This window comes from Vitis vinifera, chromosome 3 (genome assembly GCF_030704535.1).
Source record: "Vitis vinifera cultivar Pinot Noir 40024 chromosome 3, ASM3070453v1".
In the NCBI taxonomy this organism is placed as follows: Eukaryota; Viridiplantae; Streptophyta; class Magnoliopsida; order Vitales; family Vitaceae; genus Vitis; species Vitis vinifera.
The window spans coordinates 13,071,113-13,096,582 of record NC_081807.1 but is presented as its reverse complement, the minus strand read 5'-3'; the positions used below and the strand labels follow the sequence as shown (position 1 = coordinate 13,096,582).

At 33.5% G+C, this 25,470-nt stretch overlaps 2 protein-coding genes across 11 annotated transcripts in view; both read left to right on the top strand.

Annotated features, from left to right (window-relative positions):
- LOC100248856 (uncharacterized) overlaps positions 1-7,076 on the top strand; it is a 50,571-nt gene extending 43,495 nt beyond the window's left edge. For 9 of the 10 annotated variants that reach the window (XM_059736008.1, XM_059736010.1, XM_059736006.1 and 6 more), the window contains 3 exons: positions 1,776-1,937; positions 2,074-2,676; positions 5,413-5,738. In XM_059736008.1, coding sequence (XP_059591991.1) covers positions 1,776-1,937; positions 2,074-2,676; positions 5,413-5,628 — 981 coding nt within the window. In that variant the 3' untranslated portion in view covers positions 5,629-5,738. Of the gene's footprint in view, positions 1-1,775; positions 1,938-2,073; positions 2,677-5,412; positions 5,739-6,479 lie in introns of those variants that run through there. The other variant, XM_059736009.1, reaches the window with a different exon arrangement.
- Positions 7,077-19,673: 12,597 nt separating this feature from the next.
- Positions 19,674-25,157, top strand: LOC100253947 (uncharacterized protein C6C3.02c). The gene is made up of 5 exons (XM_002269253.4): positions 19,674-19,816; positions 21,186-21,245; positions 23,419-23,502; positions 23,630-23,805; positions 24,820-25,157. The coding sequence occupies exons 1-5, from the start codon at positions 19,798-19,800 to the stop codon at positions 24,916-24,918; spliced, it is 438 nt and encodes a 145-aa protein (XP_002269289.1). The 5' UTR covers positions 19,674-19,797; the 3' UTR covers positions 24,919-25,157.
- Positions 25,158-25,470: the final 313 nt, after the last annotated feature.

The window sequence follows — 25,470 nt, the reverse complement described above, 5'->3', positions numbered from 1 at the left end:
GTGTTTGTTATATCCTATATCGGATATTGGGGCTATATATGTATGGACTCCTCTTAATCTTATAGATGCATTATGAGGACTCTCTTTAGGCCTAAAACGAATAATATCTAAATGGTTGGGGGTTGGTCGTTACAAATGGTATCAGAGTCGATTCTCGACTCCGATGTGGAGGTTTGTTTGGCACTACAATCCTATAGGATAAGGAAGAAAGTTCTTGGCGTTATATAAGTATGAACTCCTCTTAACTATGTAGTTGTGTTTTAAAGCCGTGAGGGCTCCTTTGGGCCTAAAGTGAACAATATCTACATAGTTAAGTGCAAGCCGTTACAAATTTTGTGATGTCCCACATCGGATAAAGGAAAAAGTTCCTAGCGCTATATAAGTATGAGCTCCTCTTAACCATGTAAAAGTGTTTTAAAGTCGTGAGGGCTCCTTTGGGCGTAAAGCGGACAATATCTATATGGTTAGGTGCGAACCATTACAAATGGTATCAGAGACGATCCCTAACCCCGGTACAAGGATTTGTTTGGCCCCGTAAGAGGTGTTTATTTGTTTGACCCCATGATTTCATGGGACATAACGAGGACATTATGTTTGCATTTGGGGAGAGGATGTTTATGATATCTCACATCGGATAGAAGAGAAAGTTACTAGGGCTATACATGTATAGACTCCTCTTAACCTTGTAGACGCCCTTTAAAGTCATGAGGACTCCCAATGGGTCCAAAGCGGACAATATCTACACAATTGGATGTAGGCTGTTACAAATGGTATTAGAGTTGATCCCCAACCCTGGTGTGAGGGTTTGTGTGGCCCCATGATGCACGTTTGTCAGTTTAGCCCCATAATCCCGTGGGACACAACGAGGACGTTGTGTTTGCATAGGAGAGTGTTTGTAATATCCTACATCAAATGGGGGAGAAAGTTCCTGACGTTATGTAAGTATGGACTCCTCTTAACCTTATAGACACATTTTAAAGCCGTGAAGGCCCCTTTGGGCCCAAAGCGGACAATATTTACACGGTTGGGAGTGGATTGTTACAGATAGATTGTTAAGAAAAGAGCTTTTAAGTCTTTGATTTAACATCCCCTCATTTTCAAACACTTTTCAATTTCTTTCCTTCTAAATAGTCCAAAAAATACATAAGGGAGCGGCTCTCTAAGCCTTCTTTCACCTTCTACCTACGAAAGAACCACACCACCCTAAGTGAGTGTCTCTTACCAAGGTAGAAATAACCCAAGGAATACTAGATAAAGAAAACATCAATTGCCATAAAATTCTAGCCTTCACACAATAAAGAAGAATGTGATAAATGGATTTTGTTTCCTCTTTGCATAAAGCACACTTGTTGACTAACGACCATCCTCTTCTTTGGAGCTGGTCCAAAGTCAACACCTTACCCTAACAAGCCTCCCTAATGAAAAAGCTCATTTTAGAAGAAATCTAGGGAGTTCCAAATAATCCCTAAAGGAAAAGGGATGACACAATCTGGTTCCAAAGGAGAGTAAAGGGCTTTGATGGAGAACCTTCCTCTGCTATTGCCCTTCCAAACTACTCTATCCTTCTCCCTTTTCTTCTCTTTTGGCTTGGGTGCTTCTTTTGTTATTTATGAGTTTTTGTAGCTAGTCTTTATCTTTTTTCCTGCTGTAACATCAATAAATGAACCCATTATTCTGCTCATATTTTATTGCATCTTATCTCATGCAATATGATTTGAATTCCATTTTTCATATTTTTATGCTATTTTGAGACTAACAAAATTGAACTCTATCAGAACACAGATCTCAAGAAGAGAATCTATCCTTCCAGATTAAATTCAATGACTCTGCATCAGAACCACTTGCCCACAATGATGGACAGCACTTCATCATCATTGCATGCTTCTTTAGCTAAGCTAGAACTGAGTGATGGCAACAGCCTATACGCAAAGTTGGTGGTAATTTTACTTGCTTATAACTGAGGTCACATTGTCTGTTAAGAAGTAAAAGGTCAAAGGGCCCTTTGGTGTAAGAGCTATTGGATATCATTTTTCATGTATAACATATTGATTGGCATAACGATGCTTTTTACAGGTAGGAGCTGATGGGGCCAAATCACGTGTTAGGGAGTTAACAGGATTCAAAACAACTGGATGGTACTACTCACAGAATGCTGTAATCTGTACAGTAGAACATAAAACAGAAAACCAATGTGCATGGCAACGGTTTCTACCTTCTGGTCCAATTGCACTCTTGCCGGTGGGTGATAAGTTTAGCAATATTGTTTGGACCATGAACCCAAAAGAATCATCAGCCTGTAGAGAAATGAATGAGAATGATTTTGTGAAGGCCTTAAACCATGCTTTGAATTATGGATATGGTCCTCATCCTCAGTCAAACTTATTGGGTAATAATGGAGACATTTTTTCTTGGTTTAGAAGAGATTTGACAGTTTCAGCTAATGAATGCTTTGAAGTTCCACCAGATGTGGTTAAATTGGTATCTGGAAGAATGGTGTTTCCATTGTCTTTAAGGCATGCTAATAATTATGCATCAAAGCGTGTTGTTCTAATTGGTGATGCAGCACACACAGTACATCCTTTGGCTGGCCAAGGAGTTAACTTGGGCTTTGGAGATGCATTTGCTCTTTCAAGAATAATTTCTGAGGGTATTGCAGTAGGCACTGACATTGGGGAGGTATGCATTCTAAATTTTTTATGATTTGAGTGCAGACTTCATTTTATGTTACAACTATTTGCTTTTATTTACTGGAATATATAATTACATAAAATTATTATCTCTTTGTTTCTTCAGAAATTGTATTGAAATTGTTTTATATACTAAATAAATTATGTGCTATGAATGGACTATCAACATGTATTCTGCAGAGAGGCATGTTGACCGCTATTTAGGTTTGCCTGTTCAATTGAGATACACATGAACCCTGTGAAAAGACTCTTTCATTCTTGACAATGTAAAGATTAAATATCATGAAACTTTGGCACAGTGAAATTTTTCCTTATGCTACTCAGAAAGATTCTTTATTTTTTATTTTCGAAGGAATCAGTACCAATGCCATCTCAAATCCAGACAGTATCATGTGGTAGCTATACCAACACTTTCCTTTTAGCTGCAAATATGATTATGGCACTATCTCTCTGCTATATCTTAATAAGCTTGTCATCAGTATGATACATGCACATTCAGTTATTTGCATTTATCATGAAACTAAATAGGTGTTTGATGCAATTGGTGCTCCATTTAAGGAAAAGGGGGTGTTTTCAAAGTGGGTCACTATTGGTACTCCATATATTAACTCTGCCTTAGAAAGGGAACATCAAGGTACACATGATGTATACCAATGTGCCAAAAGGCTAACCAAGGAAATAGACACCCCATCCTTTAGCTTAGCCTCCTCCAACAACCAAGCACCATTTACTTGAAATTTTGCCAATAAATTTTTCCTACCACATGCATTGGCCATTTTGTGGAAGAGCTTGATGTGTTTATCCTTCCTTCTCTTAACCATATTTCTCTTTATTTCTGCCTCCACATAGTTTCTTACATTGAAGCCCACTTCCTAAACTCCTCCATTGCCACCCTTCTAGCCTCTGCATCTTCAATTGAAAGGGATACTCTCTCTTTGTAATCTCAAAAGCTGATCGGGTTTAAGGCCTTCAATTTTCTGGTTAAGACATTCATGAAAACCTCTTGGTTCCACAATTTTAGGTCTTGGTTGAGGGCCTTTAACTTCACTGCCAGAATATAACTAAAAGAACCACTCACATTATATAATCCAAAAACCAGCTTCTTATGAGGTCTTTAAGTCCATTCTCTTTATGCCACATATTTTCAAATCTGAAGGGAGACTTCCCCCTCCTCATCCCATCACTATTAAGGACAATAGGAGAGTGATTAGAAGTTGGCTTTGGTAAAACACTTTAAGTTAGGCCTAATTGAAACCCGACCTCCACACCATGTGAATTAACACCCAACCAGAGGTAGGTCTCTCAAATTAAAATCCCCTTTGATCTCAAAAAACCGCTTCATAGCTGAAGACAACCTTGTGCAATTCCTCCATTTCCCAAGAAATTCGACCACATTAAAGTCTTCTCCTAAACACCAAGGGTCCTCCTAGATACCTTTTTTAGCCCTAATTCTACCCAAAAATCCCCTCTCCACCCTTTGAATTGGCCCATACACCCCTGGGAATATCCAAGCGAGGTCATCTTCACAATGAAACGACAGGAAATAGAGACCCACCTGCTTCCATATCAATCAGTTTCAACACCCTATTGTCCTAGAACAGCAAAGACCTCTTACATTGGAAAATTGGCTTGGAGATTCCTACGTGCTAATTCTCTTTGGTGCTTCCTCATCAAAACTAATTGTGGTCTGCAAGATAATTGTTGATATGCCAATGAGGGCTTTTGGGTGTTGTTCTAAGAAGGCCATCTCACGACATTTTTGTTATTTTCAACCCCTTTTAGAGTTCTTTGTTGGTTGGTGGTGATTTGAGAATCCATTCTCACCTTCATCTATGGTGGGAAGCAATCTTTTGATCTCTTGTTCATTTATTTTGAATGTTAAGATGGCAAAATGCCCCTATTTCCACACTTTTTTTCTTTTTTTGGTGTGGGGGTGGGTTGGTTTCAAATGTCTCTTTTGTGGCATTTCAATTTTCACAAAATCTTAAATAACAGAGAAATTCTGACATGTATTCTTTCTTTGTAAAGATCTTGGGCTGGTCAATCATTGTTCATATCAAGGAAAGTTATCACACTGGAACTTAGTTCTAATGTGAGCATAATAATCTCCATCTATGAGGGCACTAATCTGATGTGACAATAAGCTCCATTAATTTCCCCTAGGACAAAAGTTTACAAATGAGTGTTTTGTGCTTGCCAAGCCACATTTCAATTGGGGAAAAACCTTTTTACAACTGGAATTAAGCATTATCCTTACTTTGTGTGAAAATTCAATGAAATTTCTTCTTTTTTATAATGCATGTAATCTAATAGTGTTGAAGTAGGTTCTTTTTGGAAGAAAAGTTAGTGCCAGCTATAAGGAAACCCTTTTTGTAGTCTAAGGAGACCTATCTAGTTCTCTTTTGTTGAAAAACTTTGGGATATTTTTTGCATTTTCATGATGTATTATAATTTTGTTATGTTTTCTTCATGAAACCTATGGGATGCTTCCTGATTTGTGAAAGTGAAATACTGCTAAATTCACCAAGGTTAAACCTGGTAGCTAAACAGAAAATATAGAAGATAATGGTAAAAGGAGTTTTTACTTGAGTCGTTTTGTCATATATGATTCTGAAATTGTTTTTTGCGGCCTTAAATGAGAGATTTGAATGCCATACTTTGAATTGGCTCGCACATGTTCAGTGGTTTCTGATCCATTTCTAGGTGCTCTTGTTCATTTTCTCAGGTGCATCTGTTAAAAAAATTTGAAGCAGAGAGAAAACGGGAAAATATTATGATGATGGCTATCCTGGATGGCTTTCAAAAGGCATACTCTGTTGATTTTGGACCTCTAAATGTATTAAGAGCTGCTGCATTCCATGGGGCACAGTATATTTCACCATTAAAGAGGAGCATCATCTCATATGCCTCGGGTGAGCAGAGATTGCCACTGTTCTCTTGAAATCAGTGTTACTTGCCTCTGTCAACTAATAAACTTGAATTCCTGGATTTTGTACTTCAAGGCTTAAGTATTTTCTTTAAATAAATTTGGTACGGCCATTCTCTCTCTCATCAGTATAGCATGCTACTAACTGGATTTGGATGAAATTTACTTAAGTTAATGCAATTATGTAAATCTCAATTCAAAATTTATTGCAGCTCTAATTAAGATTGGACTCCAAAAGCCTCAGAAATTTGTCCCCTCCAGAACCCATGTATCCTAACACCATTCAGGAGATCCGCCTGGGTTCAGTCTGTCTGGGGTACATTGCTTCCTCTGTTCCTTGGGTTATAATAACAGTGGAAGTTAGTGTTATCACTTTGCCTTTTTCTATTTAATGATTAAAGTCTGGCCCGATTAATTGCACAACTAAATGTTATATATATATATATATATATATATATATTTGTGTGGCCAGGAGATTCCTTGTAGTGTATCTGACCTTTGACCTAAAAGCTGGCAGCCTGGTTTTATGGAGGAAATACCCTTCTATGAAGCAAGGAATCCATTTTGCAAGTCTACCATAGTAAGTCATAGAACCCCTCATCACCTCTACAATTTACTGTGGAGTTGGATAATTAGGTTGGCAAAGATTTCCACCATGAGGGAATCTGATGAGGATATACAAAGCATCAGGATCCATTGATAGAAAAACGGAATTTTAAAAAATAAAAAATTCTTCATGCATTAGATGTCGTTCAACTCTCTGCTTCACTTGTTAATTTCCTGATTTACATAAAATTAAAAACTAATGTTACTTCTGACGAGGCCAAATTTGACATTTGATATTTATTTGATACTATAATATGCAGGGCAGATCTAACCGTGCAAACCAATAAGACATGGTTTGGACAGATCATCTTGCGTTGACATATGGTTAATAAAAACATGCACAATCCCTGGGGGCTTTGAGAATAAGACTACAATTTCATCTTACAAAAATGCATCCCGGATGATCCGAGCTGCAACCCGGGAAGATAATCGATTTAGCACTTCGGGTAGTGTTGTAGCAGAGATGCCTGGCAACACTGGAATCAACTCTTGGATAATCTCTGTGCATGCCATTGAGAATTTAAATCTAGTTCAAACCTAGGATTGCCCAATTATGAACAAATATTGATGAAAAACTAAGCATAGCTCTCTTGTGAACAGAGATGGTATGACTTGTTAGTGGTCAAAGACCGAGGCAAAATGGATCCCTCTCCTTTCCTGAGAATTTGATCAACTATTGAGGATGAGGAGATGTTTCCCCATCTGTCATTTCCTTTATTCATCAAAAACTACATATGTTGCATTTTGTGAAACAAGACAAATGCTCAGATCCTTAGAAGAAACTTAGTGAAACAAGAAATACATATGTTTCTCCACATGGAATCAAAGCCAAATTAGACTCTTTAGGATTTCTATTTTTTCTTCAGCCTTCATCGCTGATTTTCTAGCCTTAATAGCTATGTTTTTTTTTTCTTTCTTTCTTCTAAAAGACTGGAGAAAACTGATTTTTTTGGCAGAACTACTTTATTTTTAATTGAAAACAGAGCATTCAAGTACAAGTGTTAGGAAAGGAAGAAATTCCTTCACTCAATGAAACAATAGCCATAATTCGTGGAGAAGAGGGACGAAGAGGGGTTGTGATGGGGCCTTAATCAACAGATGGTTCACCCTTGGTTACAAAAGATGCAAATATCAGAACTGTAAAATCAAACCAGCTATAGTCAAATGCCTATTCTAATGGAATGGAAGGAACTAATAGGTTATCAAAAGGATCAAGAGCAAGTAATAAAGACTCTATAGTGTACCTACTATAAGAAGCTACAAGACAACAAGGAGAGGTGCTGCAAACTCCATGGTAAGCCCTCAAATACTCAAAATACTTCTTAAATAGCAAAGAGTAATCAAAGAGGGCAAGGACAGGCACATTTGACTTCAACACAATCAGGAGGCGAAGGAGAATTCTCTTAAGAGCTAGCCGAGTTCAATAGAGGAGATTGAGAAGCTGAGATGTTTTTTAAGGACATTAGACAAGCCTACAGGTGGTGGTGTAGGTACTTGTCTGTTCATTTTCAAGTAATTCTTAGTTCTATGCTCTTAATGTGTCGATCTCAAAAGGAACATGGGTAGTAGACTCTGGGGCTACGGATCATATGATCTAATCTTCTCATGGGTTTGTCTCTTATAGTCCTTGTCCTAGTAATAAGAAAATTGATATTACTAATGGAACATTGGCTACAGTTGTTGGCCAAGGGGACGCAGTTGTAAATCATAACCTTGTTTTAAAAACTCTTCTCATGTAACAAAATTGTCCACCAATCTAGTTTCAATTCACAAGCTTACAAAGGATTTGAATTGTATGGTGACTTTTTCTTTTGCACTGTGTAAATTTCAAGATTGGAGCACAGGGATGATGATTGGACTTGCTAGCGAGAGGAATGGGCTTTACTTTCTTAAGGAACCTATTGGGAAAAATAACATTAAGGGTCCTATCCTGTTGTCTCTACTCTATGGGTCTTCCCTTTCAAATAAAAATAGAATATGGTTATATCACTTTTGTCTCGATCATCCTTCTTTCAATATTCTTAAAGTAAAGTTTCCTAGTTTGTTTAAAGGATTTGATTTGGGTCAGTTTCATTGTGATGTTTGTGACCTTGCAAAACATATGCATGTTTCTTTTCCAATAAGGAATACAAGGTCTCCAATGTCTTTTACTTTTATTCACAGTGATGTTTGGGGACCTTGTATAGTTCATAATAATATATATAGGGCTCGTTGGTTTGTCTTAATCTTATTTATTGATGATTATACTCGAGTGTCATGGGTTTTTCTCCTAAAACAAAAATCAAATGTTAGTTTTACCTTTCAATTTTTTTTTCCAAATAGTGAAAAATAAATTTGGGGTTAAGATAAAAAGAGTTTGGTCTAATAATGCTAGCGATTATTTTAATCAAGTTTAATGAAAAAGGCGTCATTCATGAGTCTTCATGCACTAACATACCACAACAAAATGGTATGGTAGAATAGAAAAATGTTCAATCTTCTAACTATTAACTAAGTTTTTCTTTTCCAAAAAATTATTGGGGAGAAGTTGTCATAACCACTACACATTTAATTAATAAACTACCTACATGAGTTATTGATTATAACAACCCCCTTGCAACTATTTTCAAAAAAAATTTCATGACTTCAAAACAACAAATCACCTGGTTCTTAGGGTCTTTGGGTGTGTATTCTTTGTTCATATTCATTCGAATAACCATAGGAAACTTGATCTAAGGGCTCTTAAGTGCGTTTTTATAGGGTATTCTTCTACAAAAAAAGTTATAAGTGTTATCATCCTCCAACAAAACGGTTCTTTGTCTCCATAGATGTAACTTTCGTTGAAACTAAAAATTACTTTCCAAACTGTTATCTTCAAGGGGGTACATCATTCATGGAAGACAAGGATGGAGATTTGTTTTTGCTTGATCTTTCATCCTTCCCATCCTTAGAAAATCAAAATCCTCCGTTTCTCCATCACCATCCATTTTTGTTCCTTTACCAAATGAGTTAGATCCAAGTACTCCTAGTTTGATGGCAAAGGATAAATAGATTCATAGTGCTACTCACCCATTGCAAGTATATTCAAGGAAAAAGGAACTCCTTGTTCAATCAATGCAGGTTCATAATTCAAAACCAATATTTGGTACTGATGATGTTGAGGTAACTCCTAATTCATAATACTATGAAAGTAATGTACTTGTTGATGATTATGATATTCCTATCACAATTAGAAAGGGTGTTTAGAAGTGTACTGAATGGCCTGCCTATCCATAGTCTCACTTTGTGTCCTATGAGAAGTTGTTTAGTGGTCATAAAATTTTTCTTATACACCTTAACACTATTACTATCCCAAAAACTATTTCTGAAGCATCGAGAATTAAAGAGTCGAAATAAGCTATGAAAGTTGAGATGAATGCACTTAAGAAGGACAAAATATAGGACTTCGTGGAACTACCTTAAGGAAAGAAGTTAGTAGGATATAAATAGGTCTTCAAGATAGATCACTTGAACGGTATAAGACAAGATTAGTGGCTAAGGGGTATACTCAAACCTATGGGATAGATTATCTTGAAACATTTGCTCCTATTGCAAAAATGTACAATATCCTATTATCTTTAGCAACTAATAATGGATGGAGTTTGCAATAGTTTGACATACAGAATGTCTTTTTACATTGTGATTTTGATGAAGAAATCTATATGGAGGTTCCTCTAGGGTTGAGTCAAAGAAGAATAGGGTGTGCATGTTGAAAAAGACACTTTATGGCATAAAAAAGTATCCTAAGGCTTAGTTTGGTAGTTTTGCTAGAGTAATAAAAGCTTTAGGTTACAAAGAAAGTCAGGATGATCACACATTATTTGTCAAACATTCCAATTCAAGGGGAGTTACAACTCTATTAGTTTATGCGGATAACATAGTGGTAACAAGAGATGACTTGCAAAAAATGTAGGCATTACAAAGGTGTCTATTGCAAGAATTTGAGATTAAAGAACTTGATAGGTTAAAATACTTCCCTAACATTGAAGTAGCACACTCTTGACATAGGATCTTTATATCATAACAAAAGTATGTGCTAGATATATTAACTAAAACAGGGAAAGAAGGGTGTAAACAAGTAGACTCCCATTGAACATAATCACAAGCTTTGTGAGGCTTAATAAAATGTGAAGGTAGATAAAGCATTCTATTAGAGATTAGATGACAAACTAATCTATCTTTTTCATACAAGCCAAACATAGGCTATGTTGTAGGAGTGGTGAATCAATTTGTGCACAACCCAAAAGAAGTACATCTTTAAGCAACACGTTGAATTTTATGGTACTTAAAAGGTACTTCGAGAAACAAAGTGTTGTTTAAAAGAGGCAATGAATTGACATTGGAAGTATACACGAATGCAGATTATTTGGATCGGTTGATGACAGAAGATCAACTTCAAGCTATTGTACATCCCTCGGAGGTAACCTTGTAACGTGGAAAAGCAAGAAACAAATGTAGTTGCAAGGTCAAGTGTAGAAGTTGAGTTCAAAGCTATGACATTAGGATATTGTCTTTCATTAATCCCTAAAATACACTTAATCCTTACATAGACACAAGTGAGTGTGAATTTCAATTTTTTTGTGTTTTTTTTTTCTCTTTTCTATTCCCTATTAAGTATTACTCATTTCTAACTTTTTTTTTTTCATTTTCTTCTAATCTATATTTTTATTTTATGTCAAATAAAAAGCAATAATGTTTTTTTGTTTTTCATTTTTAAAGATATTGAATCTTTTTGCTCTTATTATAAGCAATGATAAAAATTTTGGGATTTTTCATCCAAATATTTTGTATGTTTTTGTATTTACCTTTTAGTTTAATTTTAATTTTTTATTTTAAAGTTATATTACCCTTTCATTTATATTTTTATCCTATTTTTTATATCTTCTACATTAACCATATTTTTAAAAATTTAAAAATTGACTATCACTTCACTTTATTATATATATATATATATATATATATATATATATATATATATATATATATATATATATATATATATATCCTTTTAGCTTTTTAATTTTTAATCTTTTTATTTTAAAATTTAAAAAAAAATTAATTTATTGAAAAAAATAACTAAGATATGAAGTTCTAATATTATATTAATAATTTTTCTTATCTAGATAAACTAATGCAAAATATTTTGACTCATAACAAGAAAATTGTCAATACAATTTTTTAGTTGAACTTTAGAAATTAAATTTCAAATAAAATATATTATATAAAATTTTATCTAAAAATTATTGAAAGTGGTATTTAATTTTTTTATTGACTTTCAAACTTATCTAATTTTTTACTTGAAAGGTAATAGAACATGTTTACAAAAAAAAAAAAAAAAAAAAAATTAGTTTTTCATTTTTTAAATAAACGAGTATAAATATATTAAAAGAATTAAAGATAATCTTAGTAAAAAATTTGATAAATATGATTATAATTTTAAATATAGATTCATTTGGATAAAATTTCACAAAAAAAAATAGTGGAAAGAAAGAACATTGCTAAAGCTACAAAAACAAAATATGCAATTACAAAATTTTGATGATGAAATTTAAAAATAAAATTCGAAACAATTCTTGAGTGAGAGAATTTGAGTGGGAAAAAAAAATCTTTGAGTGGAAAAAAATGGGAAAGTTTTTCAAAATCACTTGAAATCCTTAACAAAAAGTAGTCTTGTACACCCTTGTACAATTAGTAAATTTGTCTTGTACGGTTAGTGTAATACTCTTGTACAATAACTCAAATTTCATACATCATCTCATGAATATCTGACAATAGGTCGGTTAACCATGTTTGCATTGGTTTGGTTTTAAAAAAGAAGAAAAATTGTTGTATAATTTTGTTTTACAATCATCATAAGTGAGGTACCTATTTAAATGACCATATACAAGTTAGATAAAGTGCATGAGATGAATGTATGTTTAACCAATGTGGGTAAGGAATTTCATTTATCCTCGGTTAGGGGAAATAAACAAACAAATTTTTCAGAATCACTTAAAATCATTCACAAATAATAGTCTTGTACACCCTTGTACAGTTAGTATATTTGTCATGTACACTTAGTGTAAATACCTTGTACAGTGACTCAAATTCCATATACCCCCTACTCAATGTGTAACCAACCATAGGTAGGTTAACCATGTTTTCATTGGTTTGTTTAAAAAAATAGTGGAAGATGGAAAAACAAAATTTTCTCTCAAACATCATTAGTGGGATAAGTATTCGAATTATCATGCGATTTAAATAAAGTGCATAAGATGAATGTGTAATAGAAAAATGTGTACCTTAAGAGTCTGCAATCCTTAGATGACAAGACAAAAAAAAAAGTTGTCCAAAATTGATTAAAATATTTCATAAAGGATAGCCTTGTATACCCATTGTATAGTTAGAACATTTGTCTTGTACACTCAGAACATTTGTCTTGTCCAATTGAACATTTACCTTGTACAGTTAGTATAACACCCTTGTACAATGGTGCAAATTTCATCCATATACATACATTATGTGTCACATATGATGTGTGAACCATGTTTCCAATGGTTTGATTTTAAAAATGATATAAAACGTAAAAACAAAATTTTTCTCTAAACATCATTATTAAGGTAAGTATTTGAATTGTAATATATAATCCTTAGATGACAAGAAAAAAAAAAGTTGTTCAAAATGTACAGTTTTGAACACCCCTTGTACAATTAGTGTAATAACCTTATATAATGGTATAAATTTCATATATATATATATATATATATATATATATATATATATATATATATATAAATTATATCGACATGAGTGTGGAAACTATGTTCCCAATAGTTTGACATTTAAAATAATTAAAACAAATAAAACGTTATTTTATTTTATTTTTAATGCAAAATGTAATTAAAAATAAGACAAAGAAATTACTTAAAAACTATTATTTAAGCTAGGTTTATTTATTTATTTCCTTTTATTTTTGGAAATAAAGAAAAAAGAATAAAAAAATTATTTAACCATAAGAAATATGAATAGAAGATCAGTTAGAAAATACCAAATTTATTTATTTATTTCATTTTATTTTTGGAATTAAAGAAAAAAAATAAAAAATTTATTAACCATAAAAAATATTGATATAAGATATGTTAAAAAATAGAAATAACCCCAAATTTATTTACTTATTTCATTTTATTTATTTAAATTAGAAAGTAATTTATTTTAATAGATTAAAATGTGCACAATTGATTTATTACTTTGTTAATTATGGATATATTAAAATTTTCTATTAGACAAAAAATAAATAAAGAAAATAAAATTAAAAAGAGAAATAAATATATATAATTTAGTTATTTAATTATTTTTCATGTAAAAGATAGTCTCACAAAAAACACATAATTGATCGATTTCTTTGTTTAATTGTAAACATATTTGTAGACCCCTCTTTCAAGAGCCGGGGACCTTTAGTTTTTTTTATGACATTGGAAGGGGGCCTCCTCATCACCAGCAGCTGGCAGCACCCTAGGCAAGTGGGGGGACCCCTTTCGGCATGAAAGCAGCTACGAGAGATGGGATGTGCAGCAAGTCAAGATGGCAGGGGCCATGCTGGTGATTGGAGGGCCATGCTGCTGATGCGGGGAACAGTAGGGCAAGTAGTGGCTTGCCAAGGAAGATAGAAACAGGAGACATCCGGAGGAAAGAGGGAGAGGTTTTTGCTAAAAGGGAAAAAGAAGAGAGAGGAAAGGGGGGGAGCAGAAAGCAAGTTGAAGGATCTTCGCTTGGAGACTCAGGTATGGCCATTATGAGTACTCCTCACTCTGTTTTTTTTTTCTACTTTTCCTCGCTTGGCATTGTCGACCTTAGGCATGGTTTGATGGGCATTGTTAATATATTTGCTTTGCTTTGTCTTTTCTCTGTATTCTCTCTCAAATGACTGGGATATGGTTTGCTTTCTTTGAGTCTGATGTTTGATCAAATATCTAAAAGCTTGCTGCTCGTTCCACCAACTGGCCTTTCGTTCATCACTCATAAAACAAAATAGTGCCTGATAGTTTCTTGAGTCTCTCATCTTTACTCTGTTTTAGCTTTCTCATCCCCTTATACATTTATGCTCGCATGTGCTTAACTGTGATAATGCCCTGGACTGTGCATCACCCTTTGAAAAAAAAAAAACCTTGGCTGCTCCCAATCTGGAAGATGATGGTCATTCGAATTTATTCGGGCTGAAAATAAGGTTTTGGTTGGCATGGTCATTGGTTTTCATATGAGCCTGTGTCTAGGACTGTGAGAGTGAGGCTTCAAGGGTAGAACTCTTGAACACAGACGAGCTCATTTTCTTAGACGACCCCATGGTTGTTTGCAACAATGAGACCTTCGAAAACGGATCTCTCAAAGGTTTTTGAGTGGATAGATTCGTTTCTGGGGACATTCATCAGAAAGAAATACTGACATGAAAGACCAAGAAGCAATTTCAATGGGTGAAAGAAGGGAACTCGGTCTAGGAAGAGAGTGTGGATCTTTTTCTCAGGGTACGTGGCTTAAAAGAATATTCACGTTATCTTTGTTTCAACTTCTCATCCACTCACGAGGGACCGTTGCTTAGCACCTCGAAGCACTTCCGATGGCATGCTGACCATGTCCACTTTAAGGCTTGGAGACAAGGTCGTACTGGTTACCCATTAGTAGATGTAGGAATGTGAGAGCTTTGGGCAACTGGGTGGATTCATAACAGAATAAAAGTGATCATAACTTTCCACCCTCAACCCCATCACCATGCTCGTCCATCACAGATGTCGCCATCTACCATATCCATCACTTTCAACTTCATCCCACTATCTCCATGCACGTATCCATGCCGATACCCATTTTTTCCATGACCACCACATGTCAACATCTCCATCACACATACCTATCATCTTGAATCCCTTCAACCGGTCCACCTCTCTCCGCATGCTGTTATTGGTGCACCTCGTTAGTCATCTCTTACTCCACCCCACCCATCATTCATCTATCCAACTCATCTCTCCCTCTCCGCGGTCGGCGACTTCGACTCCGTCTCCATCTCCGGTGCTCTGCCGCCTCCCAACTCCGACGTCGGCAACAGTTGCAGCAGCGGCGGCTCCTCAAGTTCCCATGCCACGAGTTACTCCACTCGGAGACCGAGTTTCGCCCAGGAAAGTGTGAGCAGCCACTCGCTTCAGCACATCGGCCGCCATCTTTCACACCCATCTCCTTTGAAGCCGCCGTAAGTGCTCCAAGCCTCTCTTCTTCTCGTCGTCTTCACTCTTCGCATCGCAGAATGGAGTCTTGGGTTGAGGCATGCTGTGGTGGTGAAAGTCACGGGTTGCCTTTGGCTCCACTTCCATGTTTGGATAGGTATCCTATGGGTTTTCCAGTTTCAAGCTTGTAGTTTTGGTTTTTTTTAAATTAAAATTCCGTTGGAAGATGTTTTCTTGAGCCCGCCCATGCTAGCATTAGATTTGGGCTTTTTTTTTTTGGAGCCCAGCCCAAGCTTGAGATCCAGCTAGCCCATTGGGCTTGCCCATAGTATTAGATAAGGGTTTGTTTTTGGAGCCCAGCCTAGGTCCATGATAAGTGAGCCCGTATAGCTATCTCATGTCTTAACAATTGTTAGTTTTAAATCTTTAGCTTTAGTAAGTTATTAATTTACTCATGCATTTCCATTTTCTTCCTTTTTTCTTTTTTTTCTTTTTTTATTTTATTTTTATTTTATCTTCACTAATTTAGTTAGCTCAAACTTAAAGACAAATTATTAATTATATTCTCATCTCAAAATTTATACTATTCAACTTCACCAACTTAAACATTACGATTATTAATTATTATTATTATTTTGTATGTATCTATTTATCACATTTTAAACTCTCATTCGTTAAAACCTAATTCTAATTCTTCAAAATATTTGTTTAAATCATATTTTCATAAATCAAATCATTATCCCGTATTATTATTTATTCAAAGTCCGATCTATAAAAAAAAAATCACATGTTTTAATTTAATTCCTCAAATACTCTTTCAAATCTCATATTTATCAACTAGAATTATTATCCTATATTCTCCTATCTATCTATGTCAATCCTTCAAAAATCCTAAGTTTTAATTTAATTCTTCAAATGCTTGTTTAAATCTTATTTTCATAAATCGAATTATTATCCCATGTTTATTTAGTTATTCAAAATCTAATCCTTCAAAAATCTCCTGTCTTAATTTAGTTTCTTCAAATACTTGTTTAAATCTTATTTTCATCAATTAGGGTTATTATCTCATATTCGTCTATTTATTTAAAACCTAGTTCTTCAAAAATCTCTTGTCTTAACTCAAATTTTCAAATCCTAAAAATTCTATAGTTCGTCTAAATTTTATCATCATCAATTAGAATCATTATTCCATGTCTATTCAAAGTCCAATCTTCCGAAAACCCCATGCCTTAATCAAAACTTAAATCCCAAAAATTCTACTATCCATCTTTATTCGCCTAAAATATTATTCTCGTTAATTAGTATTATAATCCCCTACCTACTTATTTACTCAAAGTCATATCCTTTAAAAATCCGACGCCCTAATTCAAATTCTCAATTAGAAAAATTCCATTATTCTCCTTTTTATTCATTTAGACATTATTTTTGTTAATTAGTATCATTATTTCGTGTTTATTTATTTATTTCAATCATTAAAATTCAATCCTTCGAAACCGGATTTTCATATTTAACCTTGAGACTCAAAAATTCCGCCATCCATTTTCATTCATTCAAATATCATCTTCGTTATCATTGTTATAAATTTCACGTTTGCTTATTCCTTTCTTCTAAAAATTCTAATAATTAGAGTCCAATTCTTCAAAAATCTGACTACCTAATTTAATTTTTAATCTCACAAATCTCACTATTCACTTTCATCCGTTCTAATATCGTTTTGATTAATTAGTAGCATTATTCCATGTTTACCCACTTATTTCTCTTAAAAATCCCAATCATTAAAGTCCAATTCTTCAAGATTCCGATTTCTAAATCTAGCTATCTGAAATTCCAATTGTCCTATCTCCGAACTCAATTCTCGGTTTCCCATGCTCCAATTCTCGTATTTGTCCTGCTACTTATTATTATCATTATTACTATCATCTTATTCATTATTTTTATAAATTCTGCCTTCGAATGATTTCTAAGATTTCCAATTTTTATATATTAACTCTCATAATTTCTACTTCTCAAATAACTTACGATTCTGATCCCTTTTAAAATTTAACTCCCATAATCCCAATTTTCGTAACTTAATTTTTCTTAAAAATCCCGAACTTTCAAATAATTCTTCAAAATCCCAATTTTCTTTCAAATTTAATTTCTAAAAGTTCTCATTCTTACATTTAACTCCTAAGAATCCAATTTTCAAATAATCTCTAAGATTCCGATTCTCAAATGAATTTCAAAAATCCAGTTTTTTTTCTTCGAACAATTTTAATCCCTGCTTAGTGATGCATGTGATATGTTTTGTGCTCTACATGATGTACTAACCCTCTCTATTGATAGCGCATGGTGGCTCGTTGCCCAGGTATGTACCCATTTTCTCTCTAATCGTTGTCTATGCATGTCTCGATTCATATGTGTGCATCATCATTCAGGATATTCATCGTTTCACTTATCAATTGTCACGTCAACTTCATTTTATTAGTAGAGACCCGACTTTAGGGACTTAGAAGGGTGCTACGGTCCTTACCGTACCTTCCCGATAAGTAACCTGACCCCCGAACCCGATTCGGTTTTTCGTAGATCACCTTTTCCAAAACCAGGAGTCACACTTAGAGTTTTTCTTTCTTATTTTGTTTACCCTTTTAAAAATAAAACAAAAATAAGTGGCGACTCCAAGTCATTTTTCCTAATCAAATAAAAATCATTTTTTCAAATCAAAATTGAGCTCGCCATCGAGTGGAGAACGCATGAGCCGAAATGCGGGGTCCACAATATTATATTTATTTTATTTTATTATTAAAATAACTAATGGAAAAAAATAAAAATGGATAATCAATGAATGAAATTTAATTCTTTTTATTATTTTCATATAAAAAATAATACTAAACAAGGTTTTCAATTTTTATTTTTAAAAATAGTTTTGATTTTTTAATTAAATGTTTTTTCAAAAATAAAATATAAAAAAAATATTACCATTTTTTTAGAAAGTATTTTTAAAAATAGTTTTTGAACATAATTTTTCTTTATTTATAATTTAAAGTAAAAAATAATGCTGATTTTCAATTATTTATATAAAAAAAATTATAAATAATGAAAAATCCAAATTGTTAAAATAGAATTATTATGGTTGTATGAATAGTAGTGCAATAAAGACAAAAAAAAAACTTATGTGAAAGGTTATTGGGTATTTTAGTCCATCACTATTTTATATCCTTAAAAGGTAATATATAGAAATTTGAAGGATATACTGGTCTTTTAACATCTTATACCATTTCCATTAATTTCTCCTATATATATATATATATATATATATATATATATATATATATATATATATATATATATATATATATATATATATATATATATATATATTAATAAATGGATCATTTTGATCCAAAACTCATCCTTGTATCTAGAAAATTATCTTCATTCTTAATTGGGAGAATTATCTTTTGGGGGTAGATGGGCCCCCAAATTAACAAAAGGTCTATATAACTCTTCAAATTGAGTTGAATGATATGAAATAGTAACGGACAAATATACCCTTTAAGAACACATATAAAATATTTTATAAAATTAAGTTAAATAATTTTTTTTCAATAATTTTTTTTTCAAAAATACTAAATTAAATAAAAGTAGTTTTCAAAAATATTAAATTAATTTTTTTTTTCAAAAATATTAAATTAAATTAAAGTATTAAAAAAATATTTTTTAAAATATTAAATTAAATAAATTTATTTTTTAAAAATATTAAATTAAATAAAAGTATTTTAAAAAATATTAAATTACATAAAAGTATTTTAAAAAATATTAAATTAAATCAAAAATATTAAATTAAATAAAAGTATTTTTCAAAAATATTAATTTTTTTCTCAAAATAAACAAAGGGCATTTTTGGAAATAGTGAAGGATAATATCCTTCAACTCAATTTCCATACTTTCATTGGGTCTTGGGCTCAATTTAAAGAGTTATATGGACCTTTTATTAATTTGGGGGCCCATCTACCCGCAAAACATAATTCTCCCTTCTTAATTTGCAAACAAAATGTAAAAAAAAAACAAATATTTTAATAAATAATGTTGATCAAGATTTTTAAGTGCAAACCGGAAAATGGACGACTGCAGGAAAAATAGGAAAGGGCACCAACTACTCCCTAATATCTGGATATTCCAGAAGCCCAAGGAGGCTTTGGTCAAAACACAGCAAAGTCTTCGAATTCCAACCAATTAGCTAATGACACCTAATCAAGGCCCCATGGTCCTGACCTTATCTGATCCACATTTCACTCCCTATAAATAAACCCTTCGATGAGGGTTTCGGGAGAATTCCAACTTTATCTCTCTAGAACGATTTTTCTCTCCCTAGCCGCCCCCATCAGCAACCATGCCTCGCCGAAGCTCAGGTGAGTTTTCGATTTGATTCACCTTCTACTTCTTCAGATCTACTACGTTGTTGATTTGATTTTTGAAGTTTTCTGTTTGAGCTTGTTTGGCTGCTGAAAGAACTGGGGAAACGAATAGGAAAAGGGGAGGAAAATGAAATAGTTTGTTTTTACATTCTTTAGTTTACATGAATGAAAGATCGAAACGATAAATCCGAGATTTCTCTGTTTTGTTTTCCTTTGTTCTGTGTTCCCTTTTTTTCTAATATTCCCTATCAACATTCCCCTTGCTTTTAGGGTTTTGTGTTGATGCTTGTTTGAAAAAAATGGAATATGCCCCTTTGGTGGTCAATGAAAGAAATAAATATTTTATTTTTTCTTGCCGCTTTCCTACATTCTCTGTGCAACCAAATGGGGACTGTGGTTTTGTTGCGCAGGTCATACTTATTTTTTCCGTTGAATGCACTTACGTTTTTTTGGATTAATTTCTCATTCTTTTTAAGGTTTAAGGTTTCGTCATTTGGTTTCCAGATAGAGGCTTCCATTTTTTTCTGGACTCACTCAAAGTGATGCCTATTTATTTAAGATATGGCTGTTTATTTGTTTATTTTTATTAATCTCTTTTTTGTTTCCTTTCAAATTCCTCCAGAAATAATGACAGAAGAAACTGGAAAGTTGTGGATTTTTATGAGAATACTTAGAAATAAGAGGGAAAAGATAGGATAAAGAGAGAAAAGAGAAGTTTTTATCAAGGATATCTTTGTTTTCCATTTATTTCCAATTTTGTCATGATGTCCAGCTGAGATTCTTTATCCTAAGTTTAGGGCTATTGGGGGATCAAAAGATAACCGGCAAGCACCAGAACCCATGTAACATAGTTGTTCAGTGGGCAAGGGACAAACGAACATGAATGTGAGCAAACTATCCATGTTAGGTTCAACTGTTTTTGTAGAAACTTCATCCTTCCCCTTGGTCCAAAGTATGAAAGTTGGGCACACTTAATAGACATCTAGGCCTAATAGCCCAACATATTGCACTGCAAACATGGACACAAATGCGTGTGACATTGATTTTAACTTCAATTAATTGTTGAGTTTCTTATTTGTCATCTCATTTTCAGATGTTCTGGAAAGATCTTTTTTGAGTCAAAGTTTGACTGTATTGCTCAACTTGCTTATTTTCTTTTCCCAACTTTGATTAGTTAATGCTTTCCACAATGTCCTTGTGATGAGACTTTTGTGGTATTAAAAATTTTTAGTTAGTCCATTTCTATGATGTGCTGTGTGATTTTTTACTTTGTTTGCCTTTGCCTTTATATATGTATTTACATATTTATGTATGTATGTATATAATTTTGTTCAATATCTTTTATATTATTGTTGTTTTCCAGGAAGATCTGCTCCCCGTCCTGCATCTCGTCCAGCACCAATGCGTAACCCTCCTCAACCAGGTATTGTCATTGTGTGTTACACATGGAAACAGTACTTAAACTTTCAGTTTGTAATTAACAATGCAACCTAATATGTGTCTTTTAATCTCCGTTGGAGAAAAGAAAGTAGTTACCTCTTGAGCCAGTTTTAACTTCTATTGTATCTAGAAACAAAGTGTAATGTTAAACAACCACTAATAGTAATAGCTGACATAAAATTTTATGCATCTTTTTATTTATTTTTATTTATTTGTTCCCTCCGCAAAAAAGATGTAAACAGTGTCCAAACAATTCTAAAAACCAGGACCAAAATTCACACAAACTAAGCAAATCATCAGAAGAAAAATTTATGCTTTTGAAAACAAGGTTGTTGTGTTTCATATTAAGAGTAAAGATAAATTAATTTATTGAGTCCCAGTTTAAGGTGAAACTAATTCATGTATTTTATTTCTATTAGTTTGTATTTTTACGTATAATTCCATTTTTTTATAAGTGTATATTTTTATAATTCAATTTTTTTTACATGATTTGGTTTTAAGTATAAAGATATGTTTGAATCGTAGGGTCTTCCATCTACATAGATAAGATTTTGGGAGGGTAAGGCATTGGGGTCTTGTCCTCTCTTAATGAAGCCTTGCTTGGAAAATAGTGTTGGAGATTTGATTTGGAAAGGTGGTTACTTTGGAGATGGGTTATTGTGGCAAAGTTTGGGGAAGAACCTAGGGGATGGTACCTCATGGGGTTGGGAAGTCTTTAAAAAGTGGTTTTTTTTTTTTTTTTTTGCTTGGGAGTTGTTTGGGAAAGGTACCTGACCTTACATCACCTTAATAGAAGGGTTTGTGTGTTAACTAACCATTGCTGTTTATGCATGAGTTCAGAAGAATCAGCTAATCACATGCTAATTCATTGTGGAAAGACAAGGGGTCTTTGGCAATTTTTGTTTTTTCTCTTTGGCTGTTTTTTTTAGGTCCTTATATATTGTTGTTTGCCTATTATTAAAAAAAAAAAAAAAAAGTTTGGACCTTAAGATTGCAACTTGGGTAGGTACGACACACCTAACCTGAAGTTTGGGGTGGGTGTAAACAGGATAGAGTCATGTTTGGGTTAGAAAAATACTAGCCTAAGGATATTGGGTTGTGGGTTAAAGGTGTGGGTGATTTGCTGAAACCTGAACCCACATGTTATTGTTTATTTATTATTATTTTTAATTATATTTCTTATTATTTTATTGAAATATAAAATTTAAAAAAAAATAATAATGAAAAAAGCTCCTAAGATTTGCCTTTGAATTGGATTAATGAGTTTATCATTCTTGTTTAAATTACTAAAATATTTTTAAATAATGAAACTTGAGTTTAGTGGTGTCATTTATATTAAATTAGTAACTAATGATTATATCTATGAGACATATTTGCCTTTTAAAATTGTAGTTTATAATATGATTTATATTTTTAGCGTTAAAATCATTATTTGATTTATTAAGAGATTCTATTATAAGCCTTTTGTTTGATAATTCATGAAAACCCAGGGAAACCTGTTGGAACCAGAGTTGCCTGAGCTTGGAGTGTGTAGAGAATTTCCAACCTTACTTTTGGTTCGGTTTAGTTGGGGTAGACATATTGATAGGCGGATTTGGCATGGGTTAGACTTCTAGCCTGCCAAAAGTGCTGCCCTATTTGGTCTTGATGTCACAAATGCTCATAACCAACCTTCATCAAATCCAACTTCTTTAACTGAACCTTGACCTAATGATATACACATTCTTGCTCTGAGCATTGCTGCAACTTCTGCAAATCAATAGAAATGCAACTGTTGTTTGCATCTTATTCCTCTCATCCTTTGCTTTTCACAGATGGCACAAAATACTTATCTGTTCACCTTCTCTAAATCCTCTAAACAAAGAAGAATAATCCTCATCTCTGTCATTGTCCTCTCTTTATGGAGGGAGGGAGGAATGGGAAAAGATTTGTGATTTCTTATTTGTAAACTGGGGATAATCATTGTATGTTGCAAATATTGATATTGTGCTTTAAGCTTCCAGCATGACATTAAGACACTAAAAAACTCATGTATCCTTTCTCCATTACGCTAAATTTGGTTTTTTTTCCCTTGTGTTAAACATTGAATTTGGAGGGTGCCCGAACCGTTTATCATTCCATTTAACCAGTCAGCTTTACTTGTTTTGTTGATGCAGTGAGCCATGCGCCTCCTCCAGCCCCTGTTCAGGGTGGTGGTGGTGGATCTATGCTTGGTGGGCTTGGTGCAACCATTGCTCAAGGTAAGTGACGTTTTCTGATATCTCTATCATTTGTATAGGCATGTAGTTTAATCATAACACATGCATTCTCCTTCAGTGAATGAATCCAAGCACAAATGTGACACAGTCTCTTTCTCTCTTATCATAGGTATGGCTTTTGGCACGGGAAGTGCAGTGGCACATAGGGCTGTTGATGCTGTGATGGGGCCTCGCACCATTCAACATGAAACTGTGGCCTCTGAGGCAGCTGCTTCATCAGCACCCACCATGAACAATGTTGGTGGCTCTGATGCATGCAATGCACACTCCAAGGCATTCCAAGATGTATGTACAAGTTTTCCCTTTTCTTCACTCTGCAAAATTTTATGTAGCATCGTATGAAGTTGCAGTTATAAGTTTATTATTATCTGTATCTTTAAGGCCATTGTGTGTGTGTGTATTCTAGTGCCTAGCTCAGAGTGAATCAAATATATGCCACGCATAGCACCAACAAATATCCAAAAAACCAATCTTGAAAAGTTGAAAAAAGAAAGGGAATAAATTCCTCTATTAAGTTAACACAGCATATTTTAAACTTAATGTGATCCAAAATGCTATCTAGGTTATATATTTCAACAGCTTATTAAATTAGAACACATCATTCGTTATTAATTTCCAATGCAATCTAATGGTACTACAAAGGTGTAATTAAGATAAGCATACCAATTTGCTTGTGGCAGCAGGGTCATCTAGATTCCCATTTTCTCCTTCTGGAGGAGCATTCGGGTGCATCATATGATAAATCTATGTCAAATGAATTAGTTTCAAGCTGATCTATGTTTTTCTTCTTATTCTTTTGAGATTGCAAAACTTAAAAAGGTAAAAGATTGGAAATCCCAAAGAATAATGTAAATCCTACTATAGGGTTTGCTTCTACGTAGTCCTATAATGTATACTAGATCCAAGAAATGAGTTCATTTTTAGGTTGCTTTTTTATCTTTCAAAATCATGAAAATTGAAAACCCAACATAGAAATTAAGAGGCCTAAAAAATTTGAAAGGAAAGAAGCTCTTCAAACTAGAAATTGCTTTTTGTTTTTGAACTTCTATAACAAGCTGTAAACAAATACCATACATGACTTCTTATGCTTCCCTGTCTGTGATATTCGAAATCAAAATAAAATGAAAAGTCCGCTTCCGTTTTCTTTCTTGCTTGTTGGAATTGTGTGATATTCCCATCTTATGTCTAGATATAATACATTGGGCTTGGATAAGATCCTGATACCCTGGTTTACATGTATTTGAAATAACCTTAGCCTAAAGGAAGAAGGGTTTCTGAACCAATGCTCTAATTTTGCAGTGCTTGAACAGCTCTGGGAGTGACATCAGCAAGTGCCAGTTCTACATGGATATGTTATCAGAGTGCAGGAGGAACTCTGGTTCTATGCTCGGTGCTTAATATCAGGCTCCCAACTTTTCTGGGTTCCTAGAACCTTATTTTATGCTCGATTGCCAGAATTTATGAAGTGGCACTTAATTGACTCAAAGCAATAATAGTTGATGGCTGCTGCTGAAGATGGCCCATTGGCTGCTTTTATGTTTTAGTTCCATTATAAAAGATGATCATATCTTTTATCAACATTTAAAAATTGTGATTGAATGGAGGCCAACTTTTCATAAGTATTGGTGATTTGAGCATTTGCTTCTGGTTTTCGAATTTCTAGTATCTGGGATGATATACAGAAGTTTATATTCATATCTATTTTAGCTTAAGACGTGCATGCGTCTGCTAATTTTAAGAAATATATGACAAAATGAGGATGTGATAATCTTATGCCTTAGTTTTTGCCTCATAACCAAGCCTTAAAGCAATAGTGCTAAATGTTATTATAGGGTATTGATTTGAGTTTGTCATTGTATGCAGTAGATATCACTACTTTTTCATTTTTAACTTAAAATCAATTATTTTATGTCAACATTTGATGTTGACATTGAGCCTAAAAAGATAGGA

Excerpts from the sequence above, each read along its gene's own strand:
- LOC100253947 (XM_002269253.4), top strand. Across the intron at positions 21,246-23,418 it reads GCGTAACCCTCCTCAACCAG|TGAGCCATGCGCCTCCTCCA; the intron begins GTATTGTCATTG and ends TTGTTGATGCAG. Across the intron at positions 23,806-24,819 it reads ACTCCAAGGCATTCCAAGAT|TGCTTGAACAGCTCTGGGAG; the intron begins GTATGTACAAGT and ends CTAATTTTGCAG.